The 21,637-nt window shown below is 49.1% G+C and overlaps 7 protein-coding genes across 7 annotated transcripts; 4 read left to right on the plus strand and 3 right to left on the minus strand.

Moving 5' to 3' along the window:
• The first annotated feature begins 1,466 nt into the window (after positions 1 to 1,466).
• Positions 1,467 to 3,230, plus strand: BDW43DRAFT_250607 (putative ubiquinone biosynthesis monooxgenase (Coq6)). The gene is made up of 2 exons (XM_032039803.1): positions 1,467 to 1,660; positions 1,734 to 3,230. Exons 1-2 carry the CDS (start codon positions 1,480 to 1,482, stop codon positions 3,092 to 3,094), a joined length of 1,542 nt encoding a protein of 513 aa, XP_031903058.1. The 5' UTR covers positions 1,467 to 1,479; the 3' UTR covers positions 3,095 to 3,230.
• Positions 3,231 to 3,353: 123 nt separating this feature from the next.
• Positions 3,354 to 5,049, minus strand: BDW43DRAFT_298325 (histidine--tRNA ligase; the record flags this gene model as incomplete). Its single annotated transcript, XM_032044536.1, has 3 exons — positions 3,354 to 3,641; positions 3,711 to 4,136; positions 4,192 to 5,049. 3 exons carry the CDS (start codon positions 5,047 to 5,049, stop codon positions 3,354 to 3,356), a joined length of 1,572 nt encoding a protein of 523 aa, XP_031903059.1.
• Positions 5,050 to 10,084: 5,035 nt separating this feature from the next.
• BDW43DRAFT_267873 (GATA transcription factor LreB) lies at positions 10,085 to 12,230 on the plus strand. The gene is made up of 2 exons (XM_032041047.1): positions 10,085 to 11,685; positions 11,752 to 12,230. Exons 1-2 carry the CDS (start codon positions 10,548 to 10,550, stop codon positions 11,793 to 11,795), a joined length of 1,182 nt encoding a protein of 393 aa, XP_031903060.1. The 5' UTR covers positions 10,085 to 10,547; the 3' UTR covers positions 11,796 to 12,230.
• Positions 12,107 to 13,733, minus strand: BDW43DRAFT_267874 (uncharacterized protein). Its single transcript, XM_032041048.1, has 3 exons — positions 13,196 to 13,733; positions 12,819 to 13,118; positions 12,107 to 12,760 (listed from the first exon to the last, which is right to left on the minus strand). Exons 1-3 carry the CDS (start codon positions 13,429 to 13,431, stop codon positions 12,382 to 12,384), a joined length of 915 nt encoding a protein of 304 aa, XP_031903061.1. The 5' UTR covers positions 13,432 to 13,733; the 3' UTR covers positions 12,107 to 12,381.
• Positions 13,734 to 14,569: 836 nt separating this feature from the next.
• On the plus strand, positions 14,570 to 15,862 carry BDW43DRAFT_308490 (FAD-dependent oxidoreductase; the record flags this gene model as incomplete). Its single annotated transcript, XM_032046516.1, has 3 exons — positions 14,570 to 14,761; positions 14,922 to 15,319; positions 15,388 to 15,862. 3 exons carry the CDS (start codon positions 14,570 to 14,572, stop codon positions 15,860 to 15,862), a joined length of 1,065 nt encoding a protein of 354 aa, XP_031903062.1.
• Positions 15,863 to 16,308: 446 nt separating this feature from the next.
• On the minus strand, positions 16,309 to 19,498 carry BDW43DRAFT_298329 (uncharacterized protein; the record flags this gene model as incomplete). The annotated part of the gene is made up of 6 exons (XM_032044537.1): positions 16,309 to 16,561; positions 16,620 to 18,007; positions 18,556 to 18,692; positions 18,753 to 19,204; positions 19,264 to 19,340; positions 19,397 to 19,498. 6 exons carry the CDS (start codon positions 19,496 to 19,498, stop codon positions 16,309 to 16,311), a joined length of 2,409 nt encoding a protein of 802 aa, XP_031903063.1.
• Positions 19,499 to 19,924: 426 nt separating this feature from the next.
• On the plus strand, positions 19,925 to 21,637 carry BDW43DRAFT_267888 (tRNA (adenine-N(1)-)-methyltransferase). The gene is made up of 4 exons (XM_032041049.1): positions 19,925 to 20,125; positions 20,197 to 20,343; positions 20,413 to 20,483; positions 20,545 to 21,637. The coding sequence occupies exons 1-4, from the start codon at positions 20,020 to 20,022 to the stop codon at positions 21,535 to 21,537; spliced, it is 1,317 nt and encodes a 438-aa protein (XP_031903064.1). The 5' UTR covers positions 19,925 to 20,019; the 3' UTR covers positions 21,538 to 21,637.

A 21,637-nucleotide genomic window follows, 5' to 3' on the forward strand; every position in this document is an offset into this window, starting at 1 on the left:
GCTAGAAGGATGCTGAAAAATATAATCGCCGAGCACAGGGTTGAGGAGGGTTGGTTCATAGCAACAAGACCATCCCTGGTGGATGAACCTGTGGTAAACATTCACGTTGTCGAGTAGCTGACTGTGTCAATAATCTACGAAGTAATTTCTCGGTTCTTACAATTAGAAGAGAATCAACCAAGTCAAGGTCAAGTCTATCCATTCAAAAGACTTTGCTTTTTAGCTTTCGATTATCTATGTAATGTGAAAAGGTTTTGTGCAAGCAAGGACCAGCGAATGTAACAGGTTTTGGAAGATTAACAACGCCCATAATCTCAGTCAATACTTATTAAACTTACAGGCAATAGCGCGTTTGATAGACGATCGGAGCAATAGCAAAATCCACCGCAGTCGAGTACAGATATATGAGACGAGTTAACTATTGTGTTACTTGAGATGCTGGTGACCGACCCCTGAGAATTGATACCTCCATATGCTCCCTCAACCTACAGAAAGGAACAGCCATTCTAGAGAAATTTCGATCAAGCCTTCTTCCACTTAATGTTAAATTAGACGGTGCACGGCATTTATTGGTAGGTCAATCAAACCGACACATCAAGGAGGTATACTAGTACCGCCCAGAAGGCCAATCCTGCCTAAGAGAGGAGAGTGTCTTGGGTCCATTCTTAAGCACCAGGATACTTCGTAATATACTCCCATCACCGCGAAATCTTAAGAGCTCCCGCTTTTATAACAACCTGGACGTTCCTTATAGGGCTTTCCGAGCGGGGTCTTAATGTACTTGCTTATTGACACTCGTGCGGAGTACGGTTTCTCTGGATTTCTGCTGGATGCATTTGAATTGTTCTTCACTTTCCTTTTGATCATATTCGCTTTCGGCAACTGGCACAATTCTATATAGAGCATATTATTTGAAGAGACAAAGGTGAAACGAAGACGGAAAAAGAGAAGAGAGGAGAGGAGACGGATGATTTACACCCGCAGGCTACTGCTACATAATGAAGTAGGCATTGGTGTGCATGTACTTTGTTTGTAAAGAGCCCTAGGTATATAGCTAACATTAAATGAAAGCTCAACTAGTAGCTAGCGTACGGTGTACGGAGTAGTGATATTATATGAATAGGTGAACCCATGAACTAATCGTGTGTATTCTAAGGGTGATTGGACAGCAGAATATATTTATCCCGGTAGGATTCACCGAACCCTAGCCATACTCATGTACATATACCTCTATTGCATACCACCATACTAATACCGTAAGACCTGAGAGTTAGGACGTCTATTTAAGTTTTCTAAAGTTCAATACAATGTATGGACTGGTTTGACGTAAATCATGACACTCTGGGATAGGGAGAGGTCTCCGTTAAGACATAAAGAGGCATATAAAGCCATGTCTGTTTGCGCTGTTTGCACCTCATCACCCCATATCGCCGACTGCCTTCTCCGAAGATTCGACTTCACTGTCCTGTATCCAGACGCATGCTCATAATGCGGCCAATTACTCGGTCGGCACTCCGGCCTTATGTCTGCCCGTCCTGTCGGTCTAGTAGCTTTTCAGGCCGTAGAAGATTCGGGTCCAAATCCGACCAAGCCCCCGATGTCTACGATGTGGTGTGCGTCGGAGGTGGTCCTGCAGGTCTAGGGTTACTAGCAGCTTTGCGTAAGACATCCTCTTCTTGTCTCGCTTCCAATTCACTCAAGTCCATAGGCGTAAGCCTAACAATTGCCTATAGGAGCTTCGCCCGTCACATCAAAGCTCAGGGTCGCCCTCGTCGAGACCCAGGACCTTCAAAAAGCCCGCGCCTGGAACCTCGATGCACAGCATTTCTCGAACAGAGTCAGCAGCCTAACTCCCTCGTCCGTGTCATTCCTGCAGAAGATTGGTGCTTGGGAACATCTTGACACGGACCGAGCGCAGCAATACCAGGAGATGCAAGTATGGGATGGCGAAACGGGTTCGCGCATAACCTTCGACTGGTCCACAGAAACCTCCCCGTTTGAGGACCTTCCCACAGTCGCGACAATGACAGAAAACACCAACCTCGTTCGCGGGCTTCTGTCGCGCATCGCTGCATCCGGAGACGAGAATCTCTCAATCTTCTCGAACACAACCGTCTCATCTATCGAAAATGGTACGAGCCAGCCGGACGGTCCGGATCTATCAGCTTGGCCGGTCCTCTCCCTTGCTCCAACCAACTCCTCACAGTCGCAATCCCCCACTCGGATCGCCGCACGTCTCCTAGTCGGAGCCGACGGTATCAACAGCCCTGTCCGCCGGTTTGCCGACATCGCAACCGAGGGCTGGGACTACAATCGCCACGGCGTTGTCGCGACTCTTTCCCTCGCCGACCCAGATTCACCTTCGTTCCCCATCGGCACGAGAACCGCTTACCAGCGCTTCCTGCCTGTCCTCGGCGGTCCAATTGCCCTGCTACCTCTCCCCAACAACCACGCAACCTTAGTCTGGTCCACGACGGTAGAAAACGCCGCGTATCTCAAGTCTCTTTCCCCAAAAGCGTTCATCGCCATGGTCAACGCCGCATTCCGTCTCTCCAGCGCAGACCTCAAGTACATGATGCGCATGGAGCGCCCCGCAACCCCCGCATCGGACTACGAAGATTCCCACGAGAGTGAACTGACCTGGCGCCTGCAACATACCCCGCAAGCCGCCCACGTTCCGCCCATGGTCAACGGCGTGCAGGAAGGCAGTGTAGCCTCCTTCCCTCTCCGCTTCCGCCATGCATCAACCTATATCTCACCGCGCGTGGCTCTGGTCGGTGACGCCGCCCATGTGATCCATCCGCTCGCCGGACAAGGTCTCAATCTCGGAATAGGCGATGTGGCATCCCTCTCTAAGACGATCGAATACGCAGTAACCCACGGTATGGACGTCGGTGATCTTCTCACTTTGGAACGGTACACCGCTGAACGGTGGGCCGTTAATGCTAAGATCGGCGGTGTCTGTGACATGTTGCATAAGATTTACAATGTTCCTGGTCAAGGACCAGTTGCATGGGGTCGCAGTCTGGGTTTGGAGGTTATTGACCGGTTGCCTTTTGTTAAGGGATTCTTGATGAAGAATGCTGAGGGTTGAAGTTGTAATGGGTGTGTCTACCTTGATGGTTTATTGGCTTCCCTACTCCCATCAGGGTTTGGTCTCCTTCCGCCGTGTATTACCTACCTATATTCAAATGCTTTGTACAGGAACGCTTGTACGAGGTAATATCTGCAATATGTATATTATCACAAATTAAAATCTTTTGAAAATACTTCTACTTTTACTGGTCCAAACAATAAACATGAACTCTAAATCGGGTATTGGCGTTTCTTTTCATCTTCACTAATTTGTATATCTAATTTGTCGGGGCATCGACTTTAAGAGCCTCGAGCTGTTGTGTTACAGCGGACGCTTGATCCTGCTTCTTAGCCACGCGGGCTTTTACCTCGGTGGTCAGAGTGGCTAGGTCCACCAGCACACCTTCCTTCTCGGGGTGGCCTTCCTCGAGACCCATTTCCTTGATGCGGACTTTGCCGGCGGCGAGTTCGTCCTCACCCAAGATGACGGCGAAGGGAACGCCGCCCTGTTCGGCAGCCTTGAACTGTTGCGGGAGCTTGGGCTTAAGCTTGTAGGAGAATTCGGCCTGTTTTTTCCAGGGTTAGATTCCTGTTATTTGAACGATCCAACAAACTCAACGGAGAATCAAGCTTACCTTGATGCCAGCATTCCACAAGGTCTGGCAGACATTCATGCGCTCTTTCAACATGCCAGTGAAGCCCTTGCCGCCGAAGGCCATGACGAACACGTCCACTTCGCTGCTGCGTAGGGCCTGGGTGCTCTGTTCACGCTCGAGACGGGCCTTGGTGATGGAGAAGATGCGGTCGACACCGAATGAGACACCGACACAGGGGATCTGAGCCTTGGGCAAAAACATGCCCACCAAGTTGTCATAGCGGCCACCGGCGGCAACACTTCCCACTCCTAGAGTAGGGTCATTCGACCTGTCATCATCATCGGCGTTGGCGCCCTTAGACTTGCTCTTCTTTCCTGACTTCTGCAGATTTTGCGCTTCGGGGGCAGAGGATGAGATTGCTGGTGCGGAGCCCTCGGTAACGACTTCGTAGATGACACCAGTATACTATCAGCCAATTTAGTAAAAGTTCGATCATGATAAATATGGGCAAGAAACTAACATAATCTAATCCACGAGCAAGGCTCATATCGAAAGAAATACGGTCGAGAACCCCGAAAGCTTCCAAGTAGTCCATAAGCGCACCCATATCCTCCAGACCAGCCTTAGCGGAGGCATTCGCCAGAAGGGACTCATCCTTTAAGAGGGTCGCGAGAAGGTCCCGTCCTCCCTTCTGGACAACATATGTCTCAATCTTGTCTGCCACGGTAGGGTCAAGACCCTTCTCATCGACCATCTCCTTCCGCACATCGGCCCAGGGCATCTTATCCAGCTTGTCCACCGCACTAGAGATAGGACGGATCTTCTCCGCCGGCACACCGCACACCTCGAAAACGCCGTCCAGAATCTTGCGGTGGTTAATCTTGATGTTATACCGACCCTTCCATCCAAGCTCCTCGAACACTTCAGTGACAATTTTCAAGACCTCGGCATCGGGAACCATGGGGTCAAAGGTACCAGCGATATCGAAGTCACACTGATAGAACTCCCTCATGCGGCCCTTGCTGACGGCCGGCTGATCCCGTCGATACACCTTGGCAATGTGATAGCGCTTCATGCTGCGCACGTCCGGGTTCATGGCGAGCCAACGGGCAAAGGGGACGGTCAAATCGTAGCGGAGGGAGCAAATCTCACCACCCTGGTCTTGCAGATCGTAGATGAGCTTAGAATCTTCGCCATATTTTCCAGCGAGAATCTCCCGCAACTCGAAGACAGGCGTGTCCAGCGCCGTGCCGCCGTGACGCTTGAAGACATCGGCGATGGTGGTGAAGATGCGATCGCGGAGGAGGGCATCGGACCCAGACCAATCCTTGGTACCCTTAGGGGTCTTGAGATTGAATGTGCTCTTTTCCTTAGGCATCGTGTCTACCGGGCGCGACGAACTGGGATTGTAGGAGGAGGAGGAAGAGTGGCGGTAGTGGGGGATGGTGGGGTCGTGAATGCTAGTACAAATAATATTCTTGAGGGCTGTTGGGCGGACGGCCGCTGTCGCTGTCAGGGCCCGACGACGGAGGGAGACGACAACCGGGTCGGCAATTGCTCGTCGTGCTGAGCGCAAAAGGCTGTATGAGAGAGTGGTCTTCATCCACGACGGTTTGAATGTAGTTTGACTCTATTAAATGATACCCTTAAAATATGAGTCAAATCGACTTTCTGGTCCGAGCCTGTGATTGGACCCTGCCCTCCGTTTCTGTTTTTTAATTTGATATCCGGCCGTATCCAGTATATTTTTCCGATTCCGATGCCTTTCTGAATCCGGAAATTAGGGCTGCCATCCAGGGCAAGTCACATGGCATATCTCTTCCTTTCATGGCTCTATTTCTCAGCCCCAAAAGGTTTCAATTACTTGATAAATACATGTTTCGAATTCCATATTACGATGTACATAGAAAGAAAATCCACGCGGTAGACCGCGCCTCAAAAGCTCTATAGATGGAGATCCTGCAGAACCAAGGCACGTTGTCTGTCCACCCCGACTGCGTCATGAAGCTGAGAATCACATAACCTGGGATGCATTAGCATGAGAGTTTAAAAAAGCCAATAAGAACCCTGCGTACCTCTGCGATTGACTGTCTCTCAATGATAGACTTCTGCTTCTCATTTCGAGACACCCGATAATAGTAATCGCTAAAGTCTCCGCACTGCATGTAGCGCAGGAATTCTTCGTCGTGGGTGATAACGATGAGCTGGAAGTTGCTCTGCGCCTGGCGAGTGCGGATAATATCATGAAGTGACTCAGCCAAAGATCGGATATTATCCCGATCAAGGTTCGTCGTCGGCTCGTCAAGTGCGATGAGACCACAGTTTACGCCAAAACACTCTGCGAGAGCCAAACGGATGATGATACTCGCGAGCACCTTTTGTCCTGCGCTGCAGCGCCCACGCATGTCCATTTCCGCACCTTGCTTGACCATACAGACCCGGTAATTGTAAGACCGGTTACCTTTGGCATTTTCATTGTCGGACCGTATAAGGATAGTGTCAACATCGGTGCCTCTGTATGTTTTCTGCCAGAGTTCTCCGATGATGGCATTAATCTCTTCCATCTTCAAGCCGTGGTATTTCATGATGGCTTTATCCAGGGCTCCGCCATAGCGAGCCAAGTCTTCGACCGCGGCTTTCGTGGTCTCTACCTTGATGTGTGCTTCTTTGTATTTGGACGCCGCATCTTTATAATCAGTATTCCAGTCTGCTAAAAGCTGCATCAACTGGTCATCTTTGGATTTCATCTCACCCATCTTGCTGGCTTGCTTTGCAGCCAATGCGTTATGCTCGCGGGTTCGGCGTTCTGATTCGTCTTTGAATCGGCTCCGGTCAACTTCTGCATTTTGGGCTGCTAATTGTTCGATCTCTTGCGTGACCGTATCAAGCGCCCTAGTAGCCTGGCGGTATGTGAGATTGTCTGCATATTGGCGTTTAGTATTCTCGCTATCCTTGAGCTGGGACGATATTCTATTGATTTCTTTTGTGATATTCGTCTGTTCGGCTTCCAGCTGGCCGATCTCCTTCTCAATGTTCTCAAGTTCACGCCTGCTGCGCTCTAGTTGAGTCGGCCCGCCCCGTTCATTATACGCATCAATCTCTTCATTTGCCAGCTCTAGTTGATGCACATTTTCCGATAACTGAGAGATATTTTGCTGCATTTCTCTTTCGCGCGTCTCATTCCGCTGGCTTATATCGTCGTACTGGGCCTGGACCTTGAGAAGCTCCGGGGTCAAGGTCTCAACATCTTTATCGGCTTTTGCAATTGCCTCACGCTGTTGGTTATTGAGATTTTTGTATTCTTCGATGCGAGCGAACAGGTCGGCCTTCCTTTCTAGCTGAAACTTTGCGTTGTCAAGGTTGCTCTTCACGTCTCTTAACTGCAGTTCCAGGTTGTTGATCTCGGATTGTGTTTGCTCTTTGTCGTGCGTGAGCTTCGATAAGTTCTTCTTCAAAGCCCTGGATTTTTCGCCTATCGCCGCTATTTCATCTTGGATATCCTCGAGCGTACGTGCAGAGGTGGTATCCTGTTGCTTTGAGGAAAGGTCCTCAATTTGTGACCGGATAGATTTGATTTCTCCGTCATATCGGACAATCGTATTGACAGTTTTGGAGAGAGCTTCGACATCTCTTTTCTTTTCGGTCTTCTCACTGACAACTTTGTCATGGTTCTCCAACTGATTCAGAAGCTCATCCCGCTGCAACACGTATTGATCCTCTTCTTTCTCCAACTCAGGGATTTCCGTTTGCTGTAAACGAGACCATATATCATAAGCGGTGCTGGCTGCGCGTGCAGCATCGAGATCCTCTTCTAGGTTCTTCACATCCTCGTCTTCGGCATCTCTTTTGGCCTTCTTAACCAGATTTTCCAATTTGTTCCTGAATGCTTGTAACTCGGCTTCATTTTTGAACCCTCGATGACACAACCTACATACTTTTGACTGTTTCACAGTTTCTAGGCAGGTTGCCATATACTCCCCAATTCCAGCATACTGCTCAGCATCTTTTCTTGCAATATCAAGCTGTGCCTGTCGTTGCTTGAGAACTTCTGGGAATTCCTCGGGTTCATCACTGATAGCTTCACGAATTTCCTCGACACAGTCTTTGAGTGTCTTCTGTCGTTGAGCCAAGGTCTTTTTGGCATTCATGAGTTTGAATTCCACTTGTTCCAATTCCCTGCTGACACCATCCCGTCCGTGTTCAGCGCGTGACTCTTGCTTCGATTGTTCTTCCAGCGCATTCTGGAATTCTTGCTCCAGTGTATCGGGCTTCCAGTCTGGACTGACAAGTTTTGATAGGCGCTCGCCGTGGGCACCCTTCATAGTATCCAGGCTACGCTCCCGCTCCTTCAACTCCTTCTTTAGATGGTCTAATCGTGCCAGGTCACCAGCTCGTTTAGTTGCATCGATGAGTTCCGAGTTTAGGCGCGAACTTTCATCTTCAAGGCCACGAATCTCCGAGTTGATTTCCTGTATCTCCTTGTCCCACGAAGCAGACTTTGCCCGCTCCTTGGCTTGATTTAGATGCGACTGAATGTCTTCAATATTGGCCTCAAGCGCAGCTTGAACGCCTTCATCCACGTTTATCTCGTTGAGCTTTCCCTGATAGATAGCGGTTTCCTTATCATTCAGGGCTATCTGTCGCTTAGCAGCAATTTTGGTCTCCTGCAATGCGGACTTTCTCTGAGCTATATCATTTAGAGTTGTCTGCACTTCCCGCAGCTCACTTTGCGCCTCTCGTTTAAGCCGATCTAGCGCCTGATTTTGGTCTTTCAGCAATTTTCGAACCTTTTTCATAAATTCATCGAAATCGCCCTGATCTTGGATGTTATCGAATCCCCGGATGTTATTGCTACGTGCGATGTCTTTAGTCATCCTTTGTCTGCGCTCAACCTGCCGTTCAAAGTTGGCCTTGTCATTCTCAAACTTGCCGTATTCGGCCTGCTTGACACCTAGCTTGTGTCGAGTCCGCTCTATTTGCTCTTTAATCTCCATGTAGCTCTCCTTTTGAGATTCTTCCTGCTGTTGATACTGAAGCTGCTTAGACTCGAATTGTTCCAGATTTGACTGTAACCATTCATCCGAATCATCAAGCTCGACAAGATGCCGTTTTAGGTTGTGGATCGTCGATTGAACACTCTTTGCCTCGATTCGCTTCCCTTCCAGAGTACCAAGGACCTGGGCGTAGCTTTCTGACTCTCTCCATGCTTTATCAGCTAACTCAGCAACACGTCGCATCTCCTGGGACAGCTGATGCGTCTCATCACGCAAGGCCTCTATTTCTTCTTGGAGCTTGATTGAGCGCTTTTCCGCTCGGTCTGCCTTCTCCTTGTCTTCCTTAGCGTGTTGTTCCATGATCTTGTATTTGGCAAGCTCCTCGTTCTGCTTCTTTCTCAAAGATTTGATGTTGTCAATGGCCTTTGTGTACTTCATCGCTTCAAAGATTTCATCGAACTTCTTCTTCAGGACTGACGGTTCGCTCATGGGCCATAAGCTCTCATCCTGGTGGCAGAAAATAACAGAATCCAAAATGGCTTTGGACACCCCGAGATACTGGGGCATGATCTGATCTAGTTCAGCAACTCGGGAAGAGATAGCCGTCCTCTCGCCATCCTTGACCATCAGCAGCTGACCTTCTAGTGTTTTCTGCTGCCGGGTGGTTTTCTTCACTGTGAGTTGTAAACTTCGCGTAGCTACCATCTTAGCACCGGATGTTCCTTTGAACGATAGCTTCACTTGGGCCAAGACTTCTTTCTCTCCGCATAACTTTGGGTCATGTATGAACGCGCCGCCCTTGCTGTTTGGCGGGAGGTCGCCGGTGGTAGCATACTTGAGACATTCGATGATTGTCTAGGCTCCGATTAGCGGGGACGGGGCTGCTTTAATCTGGCTGGACATTCCGTACTGTCTTTCCCGATCCATTATAACCGACGATGAGAGTCAGAGGGGTGTGGAACTGAATGGTTTCGCTGCGAGTGTTGTCGAAGGAGCGAACACTACGAATGACAAGCTGGGAATCAGCAATGACGAGCATAGATTGAAGAAAGTATAGACTTACCCTAGAATCGACAGCTTATCAATCTTGGCTGGATTGGGTCAGTATCTCCGATTCCTCGCTCCGCAGTCGATCTCCGCACGAACTTACACCTGCTGGCTTGTCAGTGCAAGACGCGGGAGTTAAGGAACCAAACACATCCGAACTCACATCTTGAGAGGTACGCGCAGTCGGGCGCATGAGCGAGAGAAATGAGGTTCAGCAATACGAGGTCTCCCGCTAAAGCTTCTCGATGACCTCGTCCTTGTTTGAAAGCCTTTGGTGGTTTAATGAAGGACGAGAGAAAGGATCACCTTAGCCATCGGTACTTGCTCCGCGTGCCGGGCACTAAGGAACGACGCGGGGAAGTGGCGCGAGATCACGTGGGCGAGGTGTCTAAAGTCGGAAATTAAATGGGAAAGTGTTGATTTGGATATGTACTTTTGCACTTCCCTAATGGTAGCGGCCGTCATGTGCTCAGGTACCTCTTACCCGGTCCAGTAACTACTGGAAATTCCATCCAACCACAATAACTTATCATGGTATCCTTTCATTCGGCTGTGGCGAAAGTAATTCAGCTGATTTGCGCCAATTGAATCCACCTTCAATGCTCACCCCTGAGGTCCAGCATTGGACGAAAAGTCCCGGTCCTGTTAAACAGTGGACAATATCTCATTGGCGCGGCGAGTGGGCCCTCCCGGCCTTGTTATACAGCACCGGAATTGACAGCTCTATCGCAGCGTTAGTGGCTCGTGTATCTTGCAATCCCACGGTGTCCATTCCTCATGTCCGAGAGAACATTTCCTCTCTGCAAAAACCTCGTTGGTTGCCCTGATACCAACGATGGATTGGGTTGCTACCGAGCACGAGAGTGGGGTAATACAGACTCAGCACAGAATGCTAGACGAACGGCATGATTCGATTCCAAGAGAAGTTCAAAGATTTCTATCACCACCAACCGGAAATGCGGCTGCGCAGAACTCGCCCAGCGCGGCGGATGAGCAGGGTTGGCCGCAGCTCGTACTGAACGAGATGAAAGATATGCTACTACTTCTTAGCTCCGAGGGCAATGTTCTGTATGCAGCGCCATCCTGCAAATCTATCACCGGTTACGATGCAAGCCAACTAGAGCAGAACGCTTTGGCGCGCTTTATCCACAGTGACGACCAGGACATGTTTTCCGAGGAAATGAACGAGTGTATGACCAGAATTCAGCCAGTGCAGTGCCACTTTCGGTTCTGTACGAAAGATAACAATAACAATACATCTTGCATATTGGAGGCATATGGCCACCCACATATGAAAACAGGAACTCCGAGCGAAAGCCCTGAAAACCGAGATGGGGGCTGCATCGGTATCATTCTTCTGTGCCGGCCTTATCCCACTAGGAGCTCTCAGCTCATCGACTCATTCCTGGAACATAAAATCGAGAACGTGCGACTCAACCATCGGATTGCACAGCTAAGAGAGGAAGAGGAGGAGGACTTGGCAACATACCAACAATCGTATCCTAGCGACTCTGCGGGAGAACCTTCTTCCCGTCACAATTCTGCTCATTCAGGCCGAATCAATTCCAATCAATCCTCCCTTCCCGATGCCGCTGCTTTCGGGGAAGAGAACGAATCATCCGACACGCTAACAATCGATGATCCCGATGCCCAGTCATTCTCTGCAAACGTCGCCGACACACTATCCCAGGAGGAGGACATGTCCCATATTGACGGGATCGAGATGTTGACTGGTCTACACTACGGTGAGGGTGAACGTTCGCAGGGACTCAGCACTGGTGTTCGCCAGGGTCGCCTCATCCACTTTGACATGGAATCGGCCAAGCTAGACCAGCAGACCCGGATCATCCAGGACAGTGATAGAAAGAAAAGACAAAAGGGCGAATACATGTGTACCGATTGTGGAACCTCGGACTCTCCTGAATGGAGAAAGGGCCCTGAGGGACCGAAGACTTTGTGTAATGCTTGCGGATGTGAGTCACTCCTTGCACCGATTTTCCCCGTCAGTAGCAAGAATTTCTGACTAACAGCGAACCTAGTACGCTGGGCCAAAAAGGAGAAAAAGAGGCAAGATCACATTTAACCACCGGCTCTGGATGGAACCAGCAACACTTGCAACTTTCACCCCTCATTCCTGCATTGTGAAACATGTTCCTGCGGCGATACCCCCGTGAATTCTGCTCCGTCTTAATATCGTTTTCGAGAGCAATTTTTCTATTTTCGCATTCTTAAATGATGACAGTGAGGTTCTTTGCAGCAGTTGCGCTGTGACAGAATTTTATATGGTCCTTGTTTTGGAACTTATGGGGTTTATGGATAAATAAGGTTCTTTTCCGGTTTATTATTTCTTTTGTATTCAACCAGTTTGGGATTGAGCACAATTAGCCAGTGAGTCATTGCGGTTTCTCGTGTCGTGATAATGGTATATTGAACAAATAACAGGTGAAAAAAGAAGAAAAGAAAAGAAATAAATCCCAAAATATAAAACCGTGAGTTTCCTCAAGTCCCTCTTGCAAGTGTCTCGATGAGGAAGCCAAAACACCCGGTTCAAGCAAATCCATCGCTAAACGTGGAGAGAAGTCGACATGTAAGATACCTTCGTATTTAGGTTCCCATACAGCCATGTGGATATTAGGTTTCGAAGACCATTCTTAGAATTCTGCGTACATTCACACCTTAGCCGCCTTCTTAGGAGGCGGCGGGAAGTACATTTGGGGTTGGTTCCCCGGTGCCAAAGTCTCTGACGACTCTTGCTGTGTTGGTTGACGAGTGTTCGGGGTGCTAAAATGGTCCCGGAGCGGAAGATCTGAGGATCCATTTCCAAATGTACTGAAGGCAGGGCTGCATGAGGACATTGTAGGCTTGCCCTGCGTACCCCCTGTAGGCAACGCTGGGGACATGGGAAACCCCCGGGGTGTCTTGAGGACCATGTCTTCGTATTCCTTCATGGTTCTCTTTTCCTCACGGCGTTCCTCGCGCTCTGCTTTCTCCTCCTCTGTCAAGAAGCAGGAGTGGATGCTCACAACAATTTCGACAAAGTAGAGAACACTGTGGGTGTGATGATGTCAGTTAGAGTAGGGACTATGGACTGTCAGGTGCCACCCACATGATAATGATACTAAAGGCGAAGAGTGCCTTGGCTTGTTGGCAATAGCCGACGTTATTTTTATTCGAAGCCACGCTGCATGACTTCGTAATGTACCACGGCAGGCCTCGCTGTGGGTGCTTGGGATCCGACGTATCAGAGCCAGCTTGGTATGCAGCCGACACGATATACACCACGAACAAGCCAACATGGACGAACACCGACACAGGTGGGTAGAATACCCGCAGAATATGGACAGGCAGTTTTGTTATCAATATGAAGGTGCTCAAAACGCCCAGGACTAGGTTGTAATCCGTTATACTAGAATGTCATTAGCCACTGTCTTCTGTTTTACATCTGATCGATCGTTGAAGGAAGGACATGAAATGAATACATACAATGAACCCCAGACCATAGGAACTTTATAGGGCCTATAGTTGGCTGCAGCATAGAGAACCTCATCCGGCGAACTGTTGAAGCCATTGTCTGCCCCGTCTTGCCATAACTTGGTCCGGTATAGATCGTGGGATGCAATCCCAGTGAATGTCAGAATGACAATTGTAATGGGAAACTCAAGCGCCATCAAGATATAGAATAAATTATGCTTGCGCCAATTCCGTGGAAAGTAAACCATGGTGCCGGTTCTGTATATGTTCTCGTGAAGGCCGTGATTGGCAAGTAGGTAGAAGATACAACGTCACTTAAGTATCCTGCGCCGTAAGCTTATTTACTCGATCCGCTGCGCTGTGGCCAGACCGGCTGGCTGGGCATTCAACTCACTCGCATCGGACGGCCAAAAGCATAGATCGCAAAGAACGGAAAAGAGAGAAACAGTTATCAGAAAAGCTTGGGAGATCCGCCGGGAAGAAGCCGTAAATATGGAGTAGATCGCTCCAGGATCGGGGAGGGCCAACCTCCATGGCCCATAGCGTGAGGGGCAATTCCTCTGGCGACAAAAATGCAGAGAAAGGCTTGAATGGATGTTTCCCAGAGATGCAGTTGGCCAATGCTTGCCGCCAGGGAAGCGCCAGCATCAGCCGGGGCCCAAGTGGTTATCACCAATGAGACGGCAGAAGTTGAAGATTGGCTGCCGGCCGTCACACGCTAGGCCGTGTGATGGTGAGACTGATCTGCATGGTTGAGCAAAAGACTGTCACGACTGGAGCCGTTCGCGATTCCGCAGATATTCATAGTTTATCTAAACTATCCTGTCAGAGAGCAAAGCGCTCAAGTGGGGAATCAACGAGCGTGCTTCTGTGACCGCACCTGCATAGCACAGTTAGCCGTGAGGGGAGAGGTTGCCCAGAGATAACCATCACATCGCTTCTTTTTTTTGAAAATGGATGTAGCTTATAGTTTTAATGTTACTTCTAATATACTGTACATTGAGGAGTGTATTAGCATATGAAAAGATGAGAAGTGGAGGAAAGAGTAAACAAACAAATCAATTATATAAATTTATTTATGGTAGAGGGGGAATTAGTAACAGACGTCATAGATATCTTTCCTATCCTCTTCTCAATTAATGAATTAATTAATTAATCCATTCACCATCATTCCACACGTCTCTCTCTCATCACACTTCACTCCAAGGAATTTAAAAAGAGGAGCTTAATTGCTAAAGTGCCAATCAGCACCCATAGTGGGTTCTCTACTATTATCACTACTACCATATGCGACCCCTCCCACTCTTGCGTTGCCGCCAACTCTATAAGCCACCCCCCAACCTCACCCTGTTGCATAAGCGCCGTTCGTCGGTGACTCGACACGAAATGAGTTCCCTGGCCAGTAAAAAGGCATCGGTGCCTCACAAGTTACGTACAGCTGCAGAACCCCGGCAAAATACCCTGTACAATGTGCGAATATCACACATCGAAGAGGTCAATCCTACAGTACGCCTGCTTCACCTAGCCATCCCTCCGCGGGTACAAGCTCTAGAGGAACAAAACCAGGATGACGAAGAGGTATAGTAGAGTCAATTAATTCTTTGTTTTGGTAACATCATTTACTTCTCCAATGGCTCCTCGTTATTGGACTATGAGCTAAATATACCCATGTTCACTCAACACCCTACAAACACAGTGCAAAGTACTACTAGAACTAGGTATACTGACACCCTAACAGCCCGACCAATCTCAGCCATTCACGTTTTCCCCCGGTCAATGGCTAGATGTCCACATCCCGTCTATTTCCGACGCCGGGGGCTTCAGCATCACTTCAACACCAGCAGATGCCGAAGCGCTCCCCTCTCTCCAGCCCACGACTGAGTCACTTGCCGTGGAAGACGAGGAAACAGGTCTTCCCCCCGTAGACCCAAGGGGTAGAGCGCCGTACGTGGAACTAGCGGTCCAAAAGGCCCTTTCCAATCCCGCCAGCGCATGGCTCTGGAAACCGAAAGATGAAATCCTTGGAAAGGAACTCTGCATCCGAGTCGGAGGCAGCTTCGTATGGCCACCTCCATCAGGCATAAATTATGAAAAGGTCAAGAACGTAGTCCTTATCGCTGGGGGGGTCGGTATAAAGTAAGTTCCCATATAGAATACCCATTATGATTCAACAGTGGAGATCGACACGCTAACAAAAAATCAAGCCCATTAATCTCCATTCTCTCTCACCTGAATAACAATGCAGATGAAACCCCAGCATCACACCACCCCTTCAACATCCACTTTCTCTACTCCACTAAACTCCCATCGCAGGAAACTATTGCATCTTCCGAGTCCGTCTTAGATCAAATCCTCTTTCTTTCCCGTCTTCGTCAAATCATTCGCTCCCAGTCGCAGTCTCATCGGCTGCGGATATCGCTGGGTCTCTTTGTTACTGGTCTACGAGATTCTTCGTCTTCACCTCTACGTGAACAGCCTAGTGATCTGACTATCTATGCACGAAGAATTAACCAGGATGACCTGCGCGCGGCACTCACTGGACCGAATGGGGACATTAAACCTGAGGAGACAGTCTGTTATATGTGTGGTCCGCCTGCGATGACTGATGAGTTTGTCCCTAGTCTTCGTGGGCTCATGGGAGATGGGGGCGAGCGTGTTTTCTTCGAGAAATGGTGGTGATGGTTCATCTGTACTAAACATATTGTTTTGGAAAGATGCCTTTCAAACTACAATCATGTAGTCATGCCCCATAGGTACATTGACATCGAGAAAAGCTTACAAAATTCCCTAGTTGCATGGATAACAATGGAGGTATGTATGAATACGCAAGCAACAAACAGAAAATTAGCATTTTTTAATACCTTCAATCCCGTTTCCCATGAATGAAAACTCCACAGCCGACGCCCTCCAGACCCAGCATATGTTGACTTTTCGCACTATACAGGATAATATAACCATCACATGGCTAGAATGCAAAAAAAAGGGAGAGAAAGAGAGGAAGAAGTAGAAAAGATGCCCGCATTGATAACAATACGTTATAAAGAAGGTCTCAAGTCACCTAGTCGAAGAAGGCTTTTGCTGAGGGACACCAGGTCTGTTTCAAAATCAGGATGTAAGCGGACGCATTATAATCCCTTCACCGCACCACCGTCGACGATCATCTGCTCATCGATTTTGGCCTCTGTTTCACCATACTCAAGTCGCTTGTATGTCACGACCCGTCCGGCATTCATGTCAAAGTCAAAGAACCTCACGCGCCGGACGTAATCTTTATAGCCTCCATAGCCTCCGAATCCAACACCTCCTCCATAGCACATCCAGAGCGACGGCTTCTCGTCTTTGTCTTTATTAATCATGCAGTAGTCATTGACATGGTCACTACAAGTGGATTAGTAACAGAAAATGTCGCAACTTAAGCAGGTCATTGTTGACTTACTGTCCACAGCTGACAAAGAGGATGCCCTCCTCTTCGAGTGCATCTTTGAAGCCTGAATTGAACCCGGGAGCTGTTGGAGCTTCATCCCAATTACCGACGAACTGGTTATTCGGATCACGGTACTCAGGCAATGGGATATGAATAAATGCCAGGTTCATGTGCATGTACGCATATTCATGGTTTTTTCTCTTCAGGCCTTGAGCAGTGTTCTTGAACCAACGAATCTGACTGGGTTTGATCCAGTCATAACCTCGGAATTGTCGTTCATCGGGCGAATACGAATGGGAATCAAGGAGATACAGAGTCAATGCTGAATGTGTCGTACTGCCACGACCCAGAACTTCAACGATATAGTTACCAACACCGTCAAGTTCTTGGGGGCCCGCCGACGACATTGAATAAGGTAGACCCTCTAACATGGCCATAAGTTCTGACCGGTTGAGATTGCCCTCATCATCATGATTACCAAAGATAGCTGCGTAAGGGATCTTGCGATCCACGAGCAGTTTGACAGACTTAAACAGTGCACTCTGTGCATCCGGAGAAGTTTCACCGTTGACTTGATCACCAGTAAGGACCACCATATCGGGTTTCTCTTCATCTAAGAGCCTTTCCACGAACTCAAGCGTCCGCGGGTCGGCCTCGCATTTCTGTCCCGGAACAGGTTCAGCTGGGATAGGGTCACGACACGCACCAAGGCCAGTACTCAAATGCAAATCTGCCAGCTGCATAATCTTGAAGCGACCGTGTTCATTGATCCTAGGGACTGGTTTTTTCATTTTCTGAGGATCGCCCCTCTGGATACTGATGCGGGCCTCCAATTCCTCCGTCCGACTATCCAGCAGCAGCGGAGTATCTCTAACCTCCCATCCAATCCGTGGATCCACTGCATCTGCGCCGAAAAGAACATCGACCATTGTGATCGCTTTCTGCGAATCACTTGCGTGGCGCTTGGATGTTCGTCTCACCCAAATGCCACCCGGACGCGGCTCCCACCACGCGGCTTCGTCCTTTTCCCCATCCTTGACTTCATCGGTGGAATCCGGAATAAGTCGACTAATCTTCAAATCAATCACGACTTTGTCCGTAGGAAGCAATTCTTCCTCCTTTTTCCGTTCGAACTGGACAAAGGCGGTGGAGGTCCAACCAGTGCGCAGATAAAGATCCTTGTCGACTTGAGTCCACGACGGCGAGATGGGTTTGCATTTTGAGAAGGGATTGATGGACGAGCATGTCTTTATAGTCACATCTGTAACGACGAGTCCGGAATAGTGCGAAGGCAGATGGCCATGGATAGAGGCAGGTAGGACCCGAAACCGGTTATCTAGGGTCACGACGAGAACAAGTATAAAAATAGCAAATATTGCGAGCTGTACACCCGCGCGAACCTATATAGAATGATATGTCAGAGACCAACACATCACAAAGACGTTACTAGATGAGATGCAAGGGACCATACAAATCGGCGTGTCATGTTGGTAGTGAAAACCACTGGCAAGTTCCAAATAGATGAAGACCTGCCGAGCACTGAAGCATGGTGAAGTACAGCAAGCCGCAGAAAGAACAGTTGGGGCTCGCCGCAGAGAAGACCTAGCGCTAGGTCATCTCAAGGGGCCGTGAAGTGGAGGATAAAGTAAATGCAGCTGGGTCCCGAATTTCCCCCGTATTTTGAAGGTCGCCGCAAATCCCGCCAAGTCTGGAAGGCGGTCACATTCAACGTGACTGGGCCGGTCAAGCCCTGTGGGGCCGTGGCATGTCATCAGTGGCCAGATGTCTATCATCAGTAAATTACTATGAATCAGGGTGCACACTATCTCATGTTTCTACAACGGTATATTTAGAATCTATGGGGCTCGCTCTATATAAATTCATGAATCTAAGGACTCTTGCCCTTAGCACTAGTGAACTTCCATGTTTAGTTTTTCTCTTTGTGGACGGTTTCAAGTCCCTCTTGGGCCACTTTCTTGATGGTGACTTTGCCACTCAGGATATCTTTCGTCGTGGCAAGGATTGAGGACCAGCTCTCGAAAACAGTGAACGGGGTTCCCTGACGCTCACAGTAGGTCACTAGGTCTGAAAATGGTCAGCTCATCGGAACGAACAAAATACTACTTCAACCCTTAGAACACGTACCCCTGCCCTTTTTAGCGAACAAAAGATCGGTCTCCGAAGCAGCCGACAAATCGGAGACACCGTCTCCCGCATACAGCAGAGTCGGGCGTACATTGTCCGGCAGGGCGGCGTAGGGCTTAATCTCCAAGGACTTGTCGTGGCCAAAGTGACTATCGTCATGATATTTGATCTGCCAACCACCCTCAGTATTGATATCCTTGCCATCGCGGCTTTCGACATCATTCGCGACGATTTGGAGGTGTTCATCGGGCTTATGTCCTAGCAGAGCCTCAAACAATGCGCTGATGATCGGTGTCATGCCGGATGACAATACTACAATGGGCACGTTGTTCTCCTTGGCCCAGTTGTAGAATTCGACGAAGTAAGGATCCAGCTTCATGTTCCTCTTTAGCTGCTCGATGCACTCATTGAAGGGGGTCTTGACACTATCGAGCATATCGCGGAAGGCATCACTAACAGCGGGTGGGTTAATGGACTGTACGATTCGAGGTCAAGACGATGTGAGCCATACCGAAAGCTAGCCCTATTTTCAAGGACGTCGATGTTCCCTTGGCGACGTTTTCCTTGTCCATAACCGAGATTATCTGTCTGAGACGAGGCCAGTCAGCGAGAATTCTTGCGTCCAGCTCTGGGTAGGCGATTACCAAGAAATCATTGCTGTCCTGGAGCGTGATGGTCCCATCAAAGTCCGTAAAGAAGATGATCTTGGGGTTGGACTTCATATAAGGGAGGCTTGAGGCACTCATGGTGGCGGTCAATGACAGTGATCACAGAAAGAACAGCGAGTATTTAGTAATGGCAGTGAAAATGGTGTAGAGACCGAGTAGATAGGAGTAAAAGAAATGTTTGAAATGGGTGTAAACTGAAAGATTCAATGGCATCCCACCGGTGAAGGAGAGACGAAAGAGAACGAGGGACAGGAACCCGGCGGTGTCGCTATACTCGATCTGTTTAGTAGATAAGCCATAGCGATTAGTATGGGGGAAGCCCGTTGCCTGATTGCACGAATGAATGTGCCTGAGCGGTAGTTCCAACGACGGAACAAACGGCACTAAACCAGTTTCTGGGACCCAATGCGGAGAAAAGAGAAATTAATTGATTTAATTATTGATGTAATCTGTGATATCACGCTATCGGAATTATGGGGCCTTTCTTATTTTTTTTTTTTTTTTTTTTTTTCAAGTTAGCCGAACCGAAGATCAAGTTCCCGGAGAAGACTCTCTACAAGATCTTCCCACGTCATACAATTAGATTGAACCTCAATTGAATGGCTCGTATGCTTCAATCGCTGCGGCGAGTCTTGGGACTGAGTTCTCCCAGCCCAGTCCCTACCTTCCGTCGGTCTATCGATACAGACTTCTCCGTCTTTCGAGGTACGTTGCCTTTCTCCACACTACCGTCGCATTGTTGTATTCGTCCATGATAACAGAAATAAATTAATCAGAGGGAGACCGAGCCATTATCCATGGCAAAACCCCATCGTTAACGAAACCACTGCGAAAGGGTCAAAAAACAGACCTGCGGCGCGGATACCTACAACACGACACCGTCATCGGCCGGCGAGTACGCGAGCGATTTCAGGCGCAAAAAGGTTGGCATACATAATCTCGAATGGCCGAATAATATTTGGCAGAAGAAATTCTAACCTCACCACCGACAGGCCCCGATTATCGACTAACCCTTCCTTCACTTGACGAATATGTCTCCTTGACACCTCGCTTGGTAACACCGGTATGACTGCGATCCATTGACACCGCCACTCTAGCTTAGAAGATTAATCTCGAGCCAATAGATCTACGCCGCAGACGCGAACTTAATCGTCTCCTTACTCGATATCCACGTTGCGCCAGCATCCGAAGGACAAGAACACACCCAACCTCTAGAAATCCTCGAGTCCGGGACAGGCCATGGCTCCCTCACACTCCACTTAGCGCGCGCAATCCAAGCGGCAAACTCGACCCCTCCACTACTACCAGCCCAGTCCCAGATCCACCACCTGCAAGGCCGACCTATAAGACCGGGGGAGGAAACAGAAGAGAAGAAGGAAGACACATCGAAGGACGAACCAGCAACTGTCGGCACAACGCAACAACAATGGGACGCCTGGCGCTCTCAACGCAAAGCAGTAATCCACACCGTAGACGTCTCACCCAAATTCTCCGCGCACGCGGAGAAAATAGTCCGCGGCTTCCGACGGGGCCTTTACGCCGGCAATGTCGATTTCTACGTCGGCCACGTGGAGAACTGGATAGCAGAACAGAAACGACTCCGAACACCCACCAGCCTTCTGCCCCTGACGCAGAAAACGGCCGATCCGTTCCTCTCATACGCAATCCTGGATATGCCATCTGCGCACCAGCGCATCACCCACGTGGCCCCGATACTAAAAGAGAACGGTGTTCTAGCTGTCTTCATGCCCAGTATAACCCAGATCGGCGATTGCGTGGATCTGATCCGTCGACAGAAATTGCCGTTTTCCCTGGAGAAGGTCGTTGAATTGGGCGCTGGGATCAGTAGCGGACGGCAGTGGGACGTTCGGTTTGCAGTGAAGAAGTCTCGTGCAGATCCTGCTTCGTGGAGTGAATCCTCTGAGGCGGGTGAAGGGGCTGTCCAGCAGGATCAGGAGGCTGTTGATGAGGGTTCCGTGGAGAGTGTCTCTGCCCCTGAGGAGGCGCCCAAAGAAGGGGATAGTGTCCTCGTTTGCCGGCCAAAGGTTGGAGCCCGCATCGTAGGAGGAGGATTCGTTGGAATATGGAGACGGATAGAGGATTCGCAGAAGCACTGAATTGCTTTTAGTTTGGATACCCCCAGGTGTAACACCTACCACTACTGTACTATATCAAAGAGCCATGTATAAATCGATATATCTACTTCAGCTAACATAT

The sequence above is a fragment of the Aspergillus alliaceus genome (genome assembly GCF_009176365.1).
Source record: "Aspergillus alliaceus strain CBS 536.65 unplaced genomic scaffold BDW43scaffold_9, whole genome shotgun sequence".
NCBI lineage: Eukaryota > Fungi > Ascomycota > Eurotiomycetes > Eurotiales > Aspergillaceae > Aspergillus > Aspergillus alliaceus.

Bases quoted from the DNA above. Each gene is read 5' to 3' on its own strand.
- BDW43DRAFT_250607 (XM_032039803.1), top strand. From the start codon at position 1,480: ATGCTCATAATGCGGCCAATTACTCGGTCGGCACTCCGGCCTTATGTC. The intron at 1,661-1,733 runs GTAAGACATCCT...AATTGCCTATAG, and splicing joins AGGGTTACTAGCAGCTTTGC to GAGCTTCGCCCGTCACATCA.
- BDW43DRAFT_267873 (XM_032041047.1), top strand. From the start codon at position 10,548: ATGGATTGGGTTGCTACCGAGCACGAGAGTGGGGTAATACAGACTCAG. The intron at 11,686-11,751 runs GTGAGTCACTCC...CAGCGAACCTAG, and splicing joins TTTGTGTAATGCTTGCGGAT to TACGCTGGGCCAAAAAGGAG.
- BDW43DRAFT_267874 (XM_032041048.1), bottom strand. From the start codon at position 13,431: ATGGTTTACTTTCCACGGAATTGGCGCAAGCATAATTTATTCTATATC. The intron at 13,119-13,195 runs GTATGTATTCAT...ATGACATTCTAG, and splicing joins CCTATGGTCTGGGGTTCATT to TATAACGGATTACAACCTAG. The intron at 12,761-12,818 runs GTGGGTGGCACC...TCACACCCACAG, and splicing joins GCCTTTAGTATCATTATCAT to TGTTCTCTACTTTGTCGAAA.
- BDW43DRAFT_267888 (XM_032041049.1), top strand. From the start codon at position 20,020: ATGGCTCGTATGCTTCAATCGCTGCGGCGAGTCTTGGGACTGAGTTCT. The intron at 20,126-20,196 runs GTACGTTGCCTT...TAAATTAATCAG, and splicing joins AGACTTCTCCGTCTTTCGAG to AGGGAGACCGAGCCATTATC. The intron at 20,484-20,544 runs GTATGACTGCGA...TCGAGCCAATAG, and splicing joins CACCTCGCTTGGTAACACCG to ATCTACGCCGCAGACGCGAA.